We start from the raw sequence: 16655 nt of genomic DNA on the forward strand, positions 1-16655 counted from the left end.
GTCAGATCCCGGCCAGGAGTGCAGGGAGAAGTTTGGCGACTCTGCCCTACACTTGAACCAGTGTTTATGGCTTGGACTGGATGCTGACATCCTCTTCACATCCATCTCCCCTGGTCACAGCTCCTGCCCTGTGATTGAGCTGGGCATTGTTGGCAGGCTATACTTCCCAAGGTTTCTGCTTTCTTTCCTGCCATTCATTGGAGGACGAAGGAGGGGACATCTCCTTAGGGGGTGGGTGATGGGGAAAGAGGCTGGATCCAGGATGAAGGGCTGGAGTCACATGGATACAATCTTTTGATTAATGTCCAAATTTCTTCCTCAGCTCTCAACCCCACTGGCTGGATATCTGCAGGCATCAGGAAACTTTTCTATAGTGTTGTTTTTTTTATTTTTGAGAGGGATTTATTTTATTCTATCTCCCATCACTACAGGGAACTGGAGGGGTTTGGTAACACACAACCATGCCTCTGAAGAAGAGAAAACACTAATATAAGAGGATCTACCTACTGGGCTAAACTTTGGATAACTTTTCTGCCCTGTGCAAACGTCCTGGTGGGCAATCAGGACTATTCTGCAGAAGCAGCAGCAACATGACTGAGGAACATAGGACTGATGGCAAAGCGGAGAGTGGCAGAGACCTGGAGAGGCAGCTGCGGCTCAGGGTTTGTGTTCTCAGTGAGCTATGGAAGACTGAGAGGGACTATGTGGGGACTCTGGAGTTCCTTGTCTCGGTGAGTTGTGTGATGATGGGGGGGGGGGGGGGGGGGGGGGGGGGGATGGGGGATGTCTTGTATCGCTGCTCAGCCAGCCAAAGTAACGGGATTATAGGAAGGCACCAAAGAAACAAAAGGTGACACAAAGGAATAGACTGGTGTGAATAATGATCTCCATAAACACAGGTCAGACAGGAATACTTCCCTGACATTAGGTGAAGTTTGTCTGAACTAAGAAACTATTTCAAACATATAAACAACAAATACTATAGCAAATAAATAAAAATGTTATGCAAAACAATATGCTATATAAAATTTTAATAATGCATTGATACTTCTATAATATATGATTCATTATTTGAAAGGTCGCTTTGGTGATTTTGCAGCATCCTATGCATTGCTGGTTATGTAATGGGATGCACACCACCTTTAGCTAAGATATAAATGTGGATTTGGAATTACTGCTTCTCCAGCTGTTCTCAGATCACAGGAGCTGTCGGGTAATATTACTCAGAAGTAGCTCTCACCTCTCAGTGATTTATAGTCCCTCTGATTGTTTTGTGGTCTGTGAGAATGTGCTGCAATGCCATGTTCCTCTGCAACACAAAGCACACAGTGCCCAATTGTGCTGAGGGGAATAAAGAGAGAGTGTGATTGCTGTGGTACATGCATGCATGGACACAGGCTCATCCTGGCCACTTCTCTAAGGAGCTGACTGTTATGGTGCCCATACACTTATCAGATAATCGGTACTATCCTTCGATTTCGACCACATCTGTGAGAGAAATCAAAGGAAATTGAAGGATTGTATGCACATTTTAGGTACCTTGAAACGCGATGCGTGGGCACGCCGGTCGAATATCGCGTCTCAAGATATTATGTGCTGCACTTAATATTTCTCGCATCGCAGTGCGATCGCATGTGGTTTTAAACCCACATGAGATATACCGCACTGCGATGTGCGATGGGCACCCGCCAGGAGCGTCCAGAGGCCGCTCCCACTCGGCGGTGACGTGCCCATCACGTGATTACCATGCGATCCATCGCATGATCGCATGGTGGTAACCACTTTGGCAGTTCAGGTGCGATTTAATCGCACCTGAACTGCGGGTGCGATGCCCTGCGATGTCGCGTCGCGGGGCATCGCACAAGTGTATGGCCAGCATTAGGGGGATGTAAATAAATATACAGTATGACTGAATTGAGAAGTTCTTGCTGAGTAGATCTGAGGTCTGTCTCCTCCGTAAAGATGGAATGTGAGAATCAATGGATTTATGTTTTGTGAATGGGTTATTACTAGTAACTTACTTTTACTTGTTGTATTTTTATATATAAGTAGTCAAGATGGAGATCCCAGGATACAGTACTCTGTTTTCTTGTAGATAAGGTGTGGGTGCCTGCAGATTCCTAATTACTGTGAAAGTCCTAGCATGATGCTGGCCAGGCAGAATAGGACATTTGTATGGAAGGTGAACCACAGGTTGCCTGCTACAGAGGTGCAAAGCATATCACCCCTATGCTTTACAAGGGATGAGTGACAGTTAATAATACCTGGAAAAAAAAAAGGTATTACATTATTCCATAACATGTAGCAGACCTTCAGCAAATCGAGTGTGGATCATAGGGTCTACAGTAACTAGATAGACAGTCATTAGGTCAACCACTATTGCTCCACAGTGACTAGGCCGACACCTGAAATAGGTCGACGCGGTCATTAGGTCGACACGAGCAAGGTCGACATGGAAAAAGGTTGACGTGTTTTTTTGTTTGTTTTTTAATTGATGTAGTTTTGCATACCTCCAGTAAAGCATTTGTGTATGTTGTGTAAGGGACTACTTAGTTTGTAATTTTGTAGTAGATTGGTTCCAATAAGAGAGTAGTGGTTGATGTAATAGTAGTAGTAGTAGTAGCAGCACCTGTAGTAGTGGTAGTAGTAGCACCTGTAGTAATAGCAGTAGTACTTAGTAGTAGTAGCAGCAGCACCTGTAGTAGTATTAGTAGTAGTACCTGTAGTAATAGTAGTAGTAGTAGTAGTAGTAGTAGTAATAGCGCAAACAGTGGCGTCACAAGGAGGGTGCGGGGGGTGCGGCCCGCACCTGGGTGTCACCCGCCGAGGGTTGACACCAAATTGCCGGCTCCTGATCAGTGACAGAAGCCGAGTGCTGCACTGTTACATTATGTGCAGCACTCGGCTCCTGACAATGTGTAGGAGCAGTCACTGCAGTCACAGCATTCCCCGGAGGCTAGCCCCACCTCCCGAACCCACAGAGTGACGAAAAAACTGGGTCGGTATGTGAAGCCCCTCCCCTTTGATGAAGCTCCACCCTTTTTGACAAAGCCCCACCCCTTTCCCCGGCACCGGGTGCATTTATAGTAAGTGACGCCTCTGAGCGCAAATAAAAGTAGTAGGAGTGCGCAAATGTGTTAATAGTTTATTTTTATCTATTAACAAAAAAGTGATTGAACAGATGAGAAATCTAAATCAAAACAATATTTGGTGTGACCACCCTTTGCCTTCAAAACAGCATCAATTCTTCTAGGTGCACTTGCACACAGTTTTTGACAGAACTCGGCAAAGAGGTTGTTCCAAACATCTTGGAGAACTAACCACAGATCTTCTGTGGATGTAGGCTTGCACAAATCCATCTGTCTCTTCATGTAATCCCTGACAGACTCGATAATGTTGAGATCAGTGCTCTATGTGGTCCACTCCATATCATCATTTCCAGAACTCGATGATGCAGTGTAGCTCCTGAATATGTCATAAATACTTACTGGGTAGCAGGGGCTATTTATGAAGTGAAAAACAGCAATTTGCAGAGCAAGTGTAGTTTTTGACCAGTCAAGCACCTTGATTTCTCTAAGTTTGCATACATTTCTGCTAGGTTGGCCACATTTGCAGAGGACTAGTTTGCATGGACTCAAGGTGGGCAGAAAATGTTCTGAGTAAAGAACAGACAGGACAGAGCCGACCGTAACCAATATATTGCCCTAGGCAAGCTTTTGGATGGTGCCCCCTAGCACAGACGCTAGTTCTGCCTCCACCTCTGACCCTGTACCCCTTTCCCAGCACCATCACCCCTCACCCATAGCAGTCCTCATTTTGATCCTCCTACCCCCTATATTTTAAATAGAAACAGTGCGCACATTTTGCGCACAGCCCAAAAAGGGTCCGTGTTCTTGCTGTGAAGGGGCATTGCCACACAATAGTACCCCCAATTCAAATTCTGCCACACAGTAATGCAACTTTATTCACATTATATCGTGCGATAGTGTCCCTTATTCACGTTACATCACACAGTAGTATCACTTTACCTTATATATGTTACTCCTCACAGTAGTGCCCATTATTCACAATACACCACACCATATTGCTCTTTATTCACATTAGACCACACAGTAGTGCCTTTTCTATAATTACGCCACACAGTAGAGCACCTTATACACATAATGCCACACATTAGTAATGCCTTTATACACATGATAAAACACAGTAATGCCCCTTACACATTTTCTTCTGCTTCTTGCTGTTTAAAATGATATGTGGCATGCCTATATTCTGTGTGTGACTGTGGCTATATCAGCATACAAAATGCTACGCTACGGTGATTTCCAGGAATACATTGTAACATAGCATTTTGTATGCAGATACAGCCACAGTTGTACACAGAATATAGGCATGCCACATATCATTTTAATCAGCAGAAGCTACATGTGCCCCTAGGCATGCATAGTTTGCCTATGCCTGGGGCTGTCTCTGAAACAGGGCATGATTAAGGTTTGTGGGTATCCTAAGGCAACTAACTTGTGGGGGTCTCTACATACAGAACATGAAATTACATTAATATGACAAGCTGGGTTCCTACCTGACTCACATGGCAATGGGCTCCGCACTTATTGCAGAACATTCTCCTCTGATGGCATGGTACACGTCAGGAAGGTCACTGCAAGACATGGTTGTCACGGCTGGTCTGGAGATCTACTGGTGTATCTTATGGTGGGGATCAAGGTCATTTGAAGCCATGGATTTGTGGCCTGAAAATAGCTGAGCTGAAGCACACTGGAGGGAGGGGGGGGGGGGGCGCGATATGTATCACACCTCAGAGACAGATAAAGTGGAGAAGTTGCCTATATGTAACCAATCGGCTTCTAATTGTCATTTCATAGACTATGCTACAGTATATGAATTCTATGAATTCTATGAATGATAGATGTTTGATACATCCCCCCCTCGGACTCCAGAGAGGCCATATGCACCTGTTGAGAAACGTATTGCTGAGTGAAGCAGCGGGACTGCAGAAGCTTGCTCGGGCTGCCTCATCTGATTGCTTTGGCTGGCAAGTCATACCGCCCTGTGCTGAAAAGGTCCAAGTATTTGCTTATTCATCGGTGCTTTGTCGAATTAACTATGAGTAAAAAAAATAAAAAAAGACATAGACAATTTTAATTAACTGAATTAAATATTTTGTTTACCAATTTATTAGTGATTTTGAAAAATACTTATTATATCCCCTTACTGGCACACTAGGGCATAAAACTGTATTAATATTTATGTATATAGTGCCAGCACACTTTACAATTGGGAACAAAACAGTAATAAGACAAGGCTGGGAGCAGGATGCATCAATACCAAAAATGCATTAAAACCTCAGAAATTCAGTTTTCAGAGGCTTAACCGTTTTCACCATATGCATCAAGCAAACCTTCCTGAGCTTGTACCCGATGTGCAGTGCCATCTATAGATGGTTATATAGGTGGTTATGGTATTTGATATGCTTGTCTGAACAGTTTCCAGTGAATGCTTGTAATTTTGGAAGCTAGAAGAAAGTCTTGTTGTCCATGGGAGGGCTTCCACTGAGTTGGTGCAAACCACAAACAGTCTTGCAATTGTTAATATGATCAGGTAATGTATAAAGATGAGCAGGGCTGTCAAGAGCGGAAATGGGCCTGGGTACAAAGGGGAGACTTTGCCAGATTCAGAGAGGCATGACCACAACCCCTAAACACAACGTTTGGCGGCCACACGTGGGCGCTGATGACCGAACAGAGGGAGTTATTTGCCCCTCAGCAGCTGACCCAGGCCGGGCAACCGCCGGGCTCCTCCAACAAGCCGAGGCCTAGGTAACTCAACAAACCGAAGATGTGCAGAGTGGAAGGTTGAGATTAGAGATGAGCGGGTTCGGTTTCTCTGAATCCGAACCCGCACGAACTTCATGTTTTTTTTCACGGGTCCGAGCGACTCGGATCTTCCCGCCTTGCTCGGTTAACCCGAGCGCGCCCGAACGTCATCATGACGCTGTCGGATTCTCGCGAGACTCGGATTCTATATAAGGAGCCGCGCGTCGCCGCCATTTTCACACGTGCATTGAGATTGATAGGGAGAGGACGTGGCTGGCGTCCTCTCCATTTAGATTAGAAGAGAGAGAGAGAGATTGACCTGATTTACTGGAGCTTAGGAGTACTGTAGAACTGTAGAGAGTGCAGAGTTTACTAGTGACTGACCACAGTGACCACCAGACAGTGCAGTTTTATTTAATATATCCGTTGTCTGCCTGAAAAAAACGATACACAGTGACTCAGTCACATACCATATCTGTGTGCACTGCTCAGCCCAGTGTGCTGCATCATCTATGTATATATCTGACTGTGCTCAGCTCACACATCTTATAATTGTGGGGGAGACTGGGGAGCACTGCAGTGCCAGTTATAGGTTATAGCAGGAGCCAGGAGTACATATTATTATTAAAATTAAACAGTGCACACTTTTGCTGCAGGAGTGCCACTGCCAGTGTGACTGACCAGTGACCTGACCACACTGACCACCAGTATAGTTAGTAGTATAGTATACTATATTGTGATTGCCTGAAAAAGTTAAACACTCGTATCTGACTGTGCTCAGCTCACACATCTTATAATTGTGGGGGAGACTGGGGAGCACTGCAGTGCCAGTTATAGGTTATAGCAGGAGCCAGGAGTACATATTATTATTAAAATTAAACAGTGCACACTTTTGCTGCAGGAGTGCCACTGCCAGTGTGACTGACCAGTGACCTGACCACACTGACCACCAGTATAGTTAGTAGTATAGTATACTATATTGTGATTGCCTGAAAAAGTTAAACACTCGTCGTGTGACTTCACTTGTGTGGTGTTTTTTTTTTAATTCTATAAAAAACTCATTCTGCTGACAGACAGTGTCCAGCAGGTCCGTCATTATATAATATATACCTGTCCGGCTGCAGTAGTGATATATATATATTTTTTATATCATTATTTATCATCCAGTCGCAGCAGACACAGTACGGTAGTTCACGGCTGTAGCTACCTCTGTGTCGGCACTCGGCAGTCCGTCCATAATTGTATACCACCTACCCGTGGTTTTTTTTTCTTTCTTCTTTATACATACATACTACTACTACATCTCTTTATCAACCAGTCTATATTAGCAGCAGACACAGTACAGTACGGTAGTCCACGGCTGTAGCTACCTCTGTGTCGGCACTCGGCAGTCCGTCCATAATTGTATACCACCTACCCGTGGTTTTTTTTTCTTTCTTCTTTATACATACATACTACTACTACTACATCTCTTTATCAACCAGTCTATATTAGCAGCAGACACAGTACAGTACGGTAGTCCACGGCTGTAGCTACCTCTGTGTCGGCACTGGGCAGTCCGTCCATAATTGTATACCACCTACCCGTGGTTTTTTTTTCTTTCTTCTTTATACATACATACTACTACTACATCTCTTTATCAACCAGTCTATATTAGCAGCAGACACAGTACAGTACGGTAGTCCACGGCTGTAGCTACCTCTGTGTCGGCACTGGGCAGTCCGTCCATAATTGTATACCACCTACCCGTGTTTTTTTTTTCTTTCTTCTTTATACATACATACTACTACTACTACATCTCTTTATCAACCAGTCTATATTAGCAGCAGTCACAGTACAGTACGGTAGTCCACGGCTGTAGCTACCTCTGTGTCGGCACTGGGCAGTCCGTCCATAATTGTATACCACCTACCCGTGGTTTTTTTTTCTTTCTTCTTTATACATACATACTACTACTACATCTCTTTATCAACCAGTCTATATTAGCAGCAGACACAGTACAGTACGGTAGTCCACGGCTGTAGCTACCTCTGTGTCGGCACTGGGCAGTCCGTCCATAATTGTATACCACCTACCCGTGGTTTTTTCTTCTTTCTTCTTTATACATACATACTACTACTACATCTCTTTATCAACCAGTCTATATTAGCAGCAGACACAGTACAGTACGGTAGTCCACGGCTGTAGCTACCTCTGTGTCGGCACTCGGCAGTCCGTCCATAATTGTATACCACCTACCCGTGGTTTTTTTTTCTTTCTTCTTTATACATACATACTACTACTACATCTCTTTATCAACCAGTCTATATTAGCAGCAGACACAGTACAGTACGGTAGTCCACGGCTGTAGCTACCTCTGTGTCGGCACTGGGCAGTCCGTCCATAATTGTATACCACCTACCCGTGGTTTTTTTTTCTTTCTTCTTTATACATACATACTACTACTACATCTCTTTATCAACCAGTCTATATTAGCAGCAGACACAGTACAGTACGGTAGTCCACGGCTGTAGCTACCTCTGTGTCGGCACTCGGCAGTCCGTCCATAATTGTATACCACCTACCCGTGGTTTTTTTTTCTTTCTTCTTTATACATACATACTACTACTACATCTCTTTATCAACCAGTCTATATTAGCAGCAGACACAGTACAGTACGGTAGTCCACGGCTGTAGCTACCTCTGTGTCGGCACTCGGCAGTCCATCCATAATTGTATACTAGTATCCATCCATCTCCATTGTTTACCTGAGGTGCCTTTTAGTTGTGCCTATTAAAATATGGAAAACAAAAATGTTGAGGTTCCAAAATTAGGGAAAGATCAAGATCCACTTCCACCTCGTGCTGAAGCTGCTGCCACTAGTCATGGCCGAGACGATGAAATGCCAGCAACGTCGTCTGCCAAGGCCGATGCCCAATGTCATAGTACAGAGCATGTCAAATCCAAAACACCAAATATCAGTAAAAAAAGGACTCCAAAACCTAAAATAAAATTGTCGGAGGAGAAGCGTAAACTTGCCAATATGCCATTTACCACACGGAGTGGCAAGGAACGGCTGAGGCCCTGGCCTATGTTCATGGCTAGTGGTTCAGCTTCACATGAGGATGGAGGCACTCAGCCTCTCGCTAGAAAAATGAAAAGACTCAAGCTGGCAAAAGCAGTAGCACCGCAAAGAACTGTGCGTTCTTCGAAATCCCAAATCCACAAGGAGAGTCCAATTGTGTCGGTTGCGATGCCTGACCTTCCCAACACTGGACGTGAAGAGCATGCGCCTTCCACCATTTGCACGCCCCCTGCAAGTGCTGGAAGGAGCACCCGCAGTCCAGTTCCTGATAGTCAGATTGAAGATGTCAGTGTTGAAGTACACCTGGATGAGGAGGATATGGGTGTTGCTGGCGCTGGGGAGGAAATTGACCAGGAGGATTCTGATGGTGAGGTGGTTTGTTTAAGTCAGGCACCCGGGGAGACACCTGTTGTCCGTGGGAGGAATAGGGCCGTTGACATGCCTGGTGAAAATACCAAAAAAATCAGCTCTTCGGTGTGGAAGTATTTCACCAGAAATGCGGACAACAGGTGTCAAGCCGTGTGTTCCCTTTGTCAAGCTGTAATAAGTAGGGGTAAGGACGTTAACCACCTCGGAACATCCTCCCTTATACGTCACCTGCAGCGCATTCATAATAAGTCAGTGACAAGTTCAAAAACTTGGGCCGACAGCGGAAGCAGTCCACTGACCAGTAAATCCCTTCCTCTTGTAACCAAGCTCACGCAAACCACCCCACCAACTCCCTCAGTGTCAATTTCCTCCTTCCCCAGGAATGCCAATAGTCCTGCAGGCCATGTCACTGGCAATTCTGACGAGTCCTCTCCTGCCTGGGATTCCTCCGATGCATCCTTGCGTGTAACGCCTACTGCTGCTGGCGCTGCTGTTGTTGCTGCTGGGAGTCGATGGTCATCCCAGAGGGGAAGTCGTAAGCCCACTTGTACTACTTCCAGTAAGCAATTGACTGTCCAACAGTCCTTTGCGAGGAAGATGAAATATCACAGCAGTCATCCTGTTGCAAAGCGGATAACTGAGTCCTTGACAACTATGTTGGTGTTAGACGTGCGTCCGGTATCCGCCGTTAGTTCACAGGGAACTAGACAATTTATTGAGGCAGTGTGCCCCCGTTACCAAATACCATCTAGGTTCCACTTCTGTAGGCAGGCGATACCGAGAATGTACACGGACGTCAGAAAAAGACTCACCAGTGTCCTAAAAAATGCAGTTGTACCCAATGTCCACTTAACCACGGACATGTGGACAAGTGGAGCAGGGCAGGGTCAGGACTATATGACTGTGACAGCCCACTGGGTAGATGTATGGACTCCCACCGCAAGAACAGCAGCGGCGGCACCAGTAGCAGCATCTCGCAAACGCCAACTCTTTCCTAGGCAGGCTACGCTTTGTATCACCGCTTTCCAGAATACGCACACAGCTAAAAACCTCTTACGGCAACTGAGGAAGATCATCGCAGAATGGCTTACCCCAATTGGACTCTCCTGTGGATTTGTGGCATCGGACAACGCCAGCAATATTGTGTGTGCATTAAATATGGGCAAATTCCAGCACGTCCCATGTTTTGCACATACCTTGAATTTGGTGGTGCAGAATTATTTAAAAAACGAGAGGGGCGTGCAAGAGATGCTGTCGGTGGCCAGAAGAATTGCGGGACACTTTCGGCGTACAGGCACCAACGTACAGAAGACTGGAGCACCACCAAAAACTACTGAACCTGCCCTGCCATCATCTGAAGCAAGAAGTGGTAACGAGGTGGAATTCAACCCTCTATATGCTTCAGAGGTTGGAGGAGCAGCAAAAGGCCATTCAAGCCTATACAATTGAGCACGATATAGGAGGTGGAATGCACCTGTCTCAAGTGCAGTGGAGAATGATTTCAACGTTGTGCAAGGTTCTGATGCCCTTTGAACTTGCCACACGTGAAGTCAGTTCAGACACTGCCAGCCTGAGTCAGGTCATTCCCCTCATCAGGCTTTTGCAGAAGAAGCTGGAGGCATTGAAGAAGGAGCTAAAAGGGAGCGATTCCGCTAGGCATGTGGGACTTGTGGATGCAGCCCTTAATTCGCTTAACAAGGATTCACGGGTGGTCAATCTGTTGAAATCAGAGCACTACATTTTGGCCACCGTGCTCGATCCTAGATTTAAAACCTACCTTGGATCTCTCTTTCCGGCAGACACAAGTCTGCTGGGGTGCAAAGACCTGCTGGTGACAAAATTGTCAAGTCAAGCGGAACGCGACCTGTCAACATCTCCTCCTTCACATTCTCCCGCAACTGGGGGTGCGAGGAAAAGGCTCAGAATTCCGAGCCCACCCGCTGGCGGTGATGCAGGGCAGTCTGGAGCGACTGCTGATGCTGACATCTGGTCCGGACTGAAGGACCTGACAACGATTACGGACATGTCGTCTACTGTCACTGCATATGATTCTCTCAACATTGAAAGAATGGTGGAGGATTATATGAGTGACCGCATCCAAGTAGGCACGTCAGACAGTCCGTACTTATACTGGCAGGAAAAAGAGGCAATTTGGAGGCCCTTGCACAAACTGGCTTTATTCTACCTAAGTTGCCCTCCCACAAGTGTGTACTCCGAAAGAGTGTTTAGTGCCGCCGCTCACCTTGTCAGCAATCGGCGTACGAGGTTACATCCAGAAAATGTGGAGAAGATGATGTTCATTAAAATGAATTATAATCAATTCCTCCGCGGAGACATTGACCAGCAGCAATTGCCTCCACAAAGTACACAGGGAGCTGAGATGGTGGATTCCAGTGGGGACGAATTGATAATCTGTGAGGAGGGGGATGTACACGGTGATATATCGGAGGATGATGATGAGGTGGACATCTTGCCTCTGTAGAGCCAGTTTGTGCAAGGAGAGATTAATTGCTTCTTTTTTGGTGGGGGTCCAAACCAACCCGTCATATCAGTCACAGTCGTGTGGCAGACCCTGTCACTGAAATGATGGGTTGGTTAAAGTGTGCATGTCCTGTTTATACAACATAAGGGTGGGTGGGAGGGCCCAAGGACAATTCCATCTTGCACCTCTTTTTTCTTTTATTTTTCTTTGCGTCATGTGCTGTTTGGGGAGGGTTTTTTGGAAGGGACATCCTGCGTGACACTGCAGTGCCACTCCTAGATGGGCCCGGTGTTTGTGTCGGCCACTAGGGTCGCTAATCTTACTCACACAGCTACCTCATTGCGCCTCTTTTTTTCTTTGCGTCATGTGCTGTTTGGGGAGGGTTTTTTGGAAGGGACATCCTGCGTGACACTGCAGTGCCACTCCTAGATGGGCCAGGTGTTTGTGTCGGGCACTTGGGTCGCTGAGCTTAGTCACACAGCTACCTCATTGCACCTCTTTTTTTCTTTGCGTCATGTGCTGTTTGGGGAGTGTTTTTTGGAAGGGCCATCCTGCGTGACACTGCAGTGCCACTCCTAGATGGGCCAGGTGTTTGTGTCGGCCACTAGGGTCGCTTAGCTTAGTCATCCAGCGACCTCGGTGCAAATTTTAGGACTAAAAATAATATTGTGAGGTGTGAGGTATTCAGAATAGACTGAAAATGAGTGGAAATTATGGTTTTTGAGGTTAATAATAATATGGGATCAAAATGACCCCCAAATTCTATGATTTAAGCTGTTTTTTAGGGTTTTTTGAAAAAAACACCCGAATCCAAAACACACCCGAATCCGACAAAAAAAATTCGGTGAGGTTTTGCCAAAACGCGGTCGAACCCAAAACACGGCCGCGGAACCGAACCCAAAACCAAAACACAAAACCCGAAAAATTTCAGGCGCTCATCTCTAGTTGAGATGGGAGATTTTTTTGATAAGCAAAGAGATATATATTGGTGTAGTGTTGTTGATAACCTCATGTGTCAGCTGAAGTATATGATATAGAATTCTGTATAATGCAGCTAACCAACACAGATGGAGCAGCAGATGAAAAAGAATTTCTGATGAGATAATGAGAGCACAAATTAAAATTGTAGCAGTGTCTTTTTTGAGATATTGCATATTCTGTATATGTTTCTTAAATGTATGTAACATGATTATTTGGCAGTGCCAGGACCATTTAAACAAGATTATGTGACAGTAGGTTATGGGTGCACCATCGCTCATTTTATTATGTACTCCTATGGGGTTGTAAGTTGAAATGAGTGATGTGGCGGTCATGACGTGCCTCTATTCTGAGTATTCTGGTGCTGTTCCAAAGTCAAATCGCAAACATCGCTCAGAATTGAATTGGCTTATAAAGTCTCTAGGACTGATTCAGTTCTAAGTTAGCAATGTGCTGTTGGTAGTGTTGGAACACTTGTAACGGTGGCACATCATTGTGACCAAGACAGCGCTTATTTTGCCTGACATGCCAGTAGGTGTGCACACAGAATGAACAGTGTTGCTCTACTGTAATTGCGAGTGATGCGCCCACCTGCACATCACCACCTCACGTCACTCAAAATTCAATTGGGCCTCTCACTATACTTAAATAATATACTGGTCATCTTTAAGTTAAGTACGGAGAGAAACTATTTACAATTTCCTTTCCGGGATAGATACATTTCCCGGTGCTATCACAGTGCCATTGTGCAGTAGACTGTAGCTATTATATATCATGCTATTGGAATTTGTTGTCCTATTGAAGGTTAGTTGATTACCGTGTCTTTTCTCAAGTCATCCAAATAACTGAAAAAAAAACGTTTGACCCTGTCAGGCTTATTTGACATATAGTTAAGTGTGTTGTAGTTAAACAGCACGTCGTAAATGACCTGAGCAGTGTACAATATATTGGCGTTATTAACTAACAAAGTACAAAGGTGTAAGTGTGCTCTAACCCCTAGCAACCAATCCAACAATCACTTTCATTGTCTGACCTTCCACGCAGATCTTGTTACTGCAGGTGATAGCTGACACTGATAGAAGGCATAGCTGGCAGCATTTTATTATAGATCTCTGAATACTGTGCTGCTGAGCCTATGTACATCTAAAGTGATACAGTCTCAATAGGCCTTGCAGCACTACATTACCCAATGGGGGTCATTCCGAGTTGTTCGCTCGTTGCCGATTTTCGCAACGGAGCGATTAAGGCAAAAATGCGCATGCGCATGGTTCGCAGTGCGCATGCGGTTAGTATTTTAACACAAAACTTAGTAGATTTACTCACGCCCGAACGAAGATTTTTCATCGTTGAAGTGATCGTAGTGTGATTGACACGAAGTGGGTGTTTCTGGGCGGAAACTGGCCGTTTTCTGGGAGTGTGCGGAAAAACGCAGGCGTGCCAGGGAAAAACGCGGGAGTGTCTGGAGAAACGGGGGAGTGGCTGGCCGAACGCTGGGCGTGTTTGTGACGTCAAACCAGGAACGAAACGGCCTGAGCTGATCGCTATTTGTGAGTAAGTCTCGAGCTACTCAGAAACTGCTAAGAATTTTCTATTCGCAATTCTGCTAATCTTTCGTTCGCAATTCTGCTAAGCTAAGATACACTTTCAGAGGGCGGCGGCCTAGCGTGTGCAATGCTGCTAAAATCTTCTAGCGAGTGAACAACTCGGAATCACCCCCAATATGTCTACATGTCTTGTTCTTTCATTTGCTAGCGTGTCTACTTTTTCTGAACATGTCTCTTCAATAAACATCAGCTTATATCCTATAAAATAGGATTAAGTAACAGGAATTGCATTTGAGAAAGACAGAAAATTCAAGAGAGAGACTCTGTAACAGCCAGGAGCAGAGATGACAGTTAGGAGCGTAATGATTACAATCTAGATTTTTAATTTGGATTGTGATAAATATATTTTGTGTAAATTCACAGCATGAAAATTAATATTTTCAGATGAATTTACCATTTTTATCTTGCCGGAAGGCAAGTCCATCCTGGAGAAGATTTGGAAGCAGTGTCAGAGCTTTTGATATCACGCTGCTTCATGGTTCGGAGAGGATCCCTCTCCAGAAGAATTTGCAAAACTATTGGGATCCCGGCGCTTGGGATGCTAGCAGTCAGAATACTGACAGCGGCATCCCAATGCTCAGGATCCTGACACCTATTTAGTGAATAATCTACCCCTAACTCCCCTAACTCTAACCCTCCTTTCCTGCAGCCTGACCCTAAACCCCCATCCCCCCCCCCCCCCCCTGCAGCCTAACCCTAACCTTCCCTGGTGGTGCCTAACCCTAATCCCCCTCCCCTACACCTAGCCCTCCCTCCCCCACAGCCTAACCCTAGCCCTCCCCTGGGGTGCCTAACCCTAATCCCCCTCCCCTACACCTAGCCCTCCCTCCCCCACAGCCTAACCCTAACCCTCCCCTGGGGTGCCTAAGCATAACCCACAATCCGTGCAGCGTAACTCTAACACCCGTCCCCACCAGTTGCTGTCCCAGGGACTCCTGTATTTGGTTTGCTGGGTTTAGTCTAGCCTACAGCCCCCTCAGAGAACCTTTCCGCCGGTCATTATAATGTACCAGAAGCACAGCTTTAGGATCTGGTGGCGGTCTGGCCCCGCTTTGTTGTCACATGTGCATTAGAAGCAGGGTGGGCCAGGGCACATTACTAGCTTGTTACGACTCTAATAGTCTACAGATAGAGCTAGGACAAGGGCACTATAATGCATTCTGCTTTGTGGGGTTATTGGGGTAAAATAAGATAAGGGTAAGATAATGGAGACGTTTGGGCCAGACAAAAATGATACTGAAGTGCCGGGAATAACTAAAATCAGAATGGGAATGCCACAAGGAACACTTAAGGGGAAATTCCACCTGAAATTTGTGCAAATGCAGAAACCTGTGAATATTCCATAAAACACTTCCACTTGGCATGGATAAGGATAATCAGAGACAAAAGGGAAATAAAAAAATGTTGGGTCTGTATTGCAGAACGCAGGCACAGCACCTGTATGGCAATACCCATATTATCCATGAAACACTGTAATATGCATTTACCACTATATCATTACTTGTTATTATGGTTATTGTGATTATGGTTCCACGGGTTGGGTATGCATGACCGGCAGTCAGGAGATTGCCGGTCAGCATACCGATGCTGGGATCCCGGCATCGAGATGGCGAGCGAGGGGAGGGGGTGAGCGCAGCAAGCTCCTTGCGTGTTCGCACTCGCCATGCTGCCACAGGTTCTATTCATACTGTATGGTGTCGTGGGAATAGTACCTGCTACTCGGCAAGCCGACTGTCAGGATTGCAAGGGGGCGGGATGTTGGGGGAGGTATTGTGACCGGTGTCGGGATTGTTAGGGAGCGGGATGTTGGGGGAGATATTGTGACCGGTATTGGGATTGTAAGGGGGTGGGATGTTGGTGGAGATATTGTGACCGGTGTCGGGATTGTAAGGGGGTGGGATGTTGGGGGAGATATTGTGACCGGTGTCGGGATTGTAAGGGGGCGAGATTTGGGGGAGATATTGTGACCAGTGTCGGGATTATAAGAGGGCGGGATGTTGGGGGAGGTATTGTGACCGGTGCTGGGATTGTAAGGGGGTGGGATGTTGGGGGAGGTATTGTGACCGGTGTTGGGATTGTAAGGGGGCGGGATGTTGGGGGAGGTATTGTGACCGGTGTTGGGATTGTAAGGGGGCGGGATGTTGGGGGAGGTATTGTGACCGGTGTTGGGATTGTAAGGGGGCGGGATGTTGGGGGAGGTATTGTGACCAGTGTCGGGATTGTAAGGGGGCGGGATGTTGTGGGAGGTATTGTGACCGGTGTTGGGATTGTAAGGGGGCGGGATGTTGGGGGAGGTATTGTGACCGCCGGACACATAACTACATCCC

The 16655-nt window shown here is 46.0% G+C and overlaps 1 protein-coding gene across 1 annotated transcript in view; it reads left to right on the forward strand.

Moving 5' to 3' along the window:
• The first annotated feature begins 282 nt into the window (after positions 1–282).
• PREX2 (phosphatidylinositol-3,4,5-trisphosphate dependent Rac exchange factor 2) overlaps positions 283–16655 on the forward strand; it is an 867640-nt gene continuing 851267 nt past the window's right edge. The window contains exon 1 of the mRNA XM_063923872.1: positions 283–731. Coding sequence (XP_063779942.1) covers positions 591–731 — 141 coding nt within the window. The 5' untranslated portion in view covers positions 283–590. The remainder of the gene's footprint in view (positions 732–16655) is intronic.

This window comes from Pseudophryne corroboree, chromosome 5 (assembly GCF_028390025.1).
Source record: "Pseudophryne corroboree isolate aPseCor3 chromosome 5, aPseCor3.hap2, whole genome shotgun sequence".
NCBI lineage: Eukaryota > Metazoa > Chordata > Amphibia > Anura > Myobatrachidae > Pseudophryne > Pseudophryne corroboree.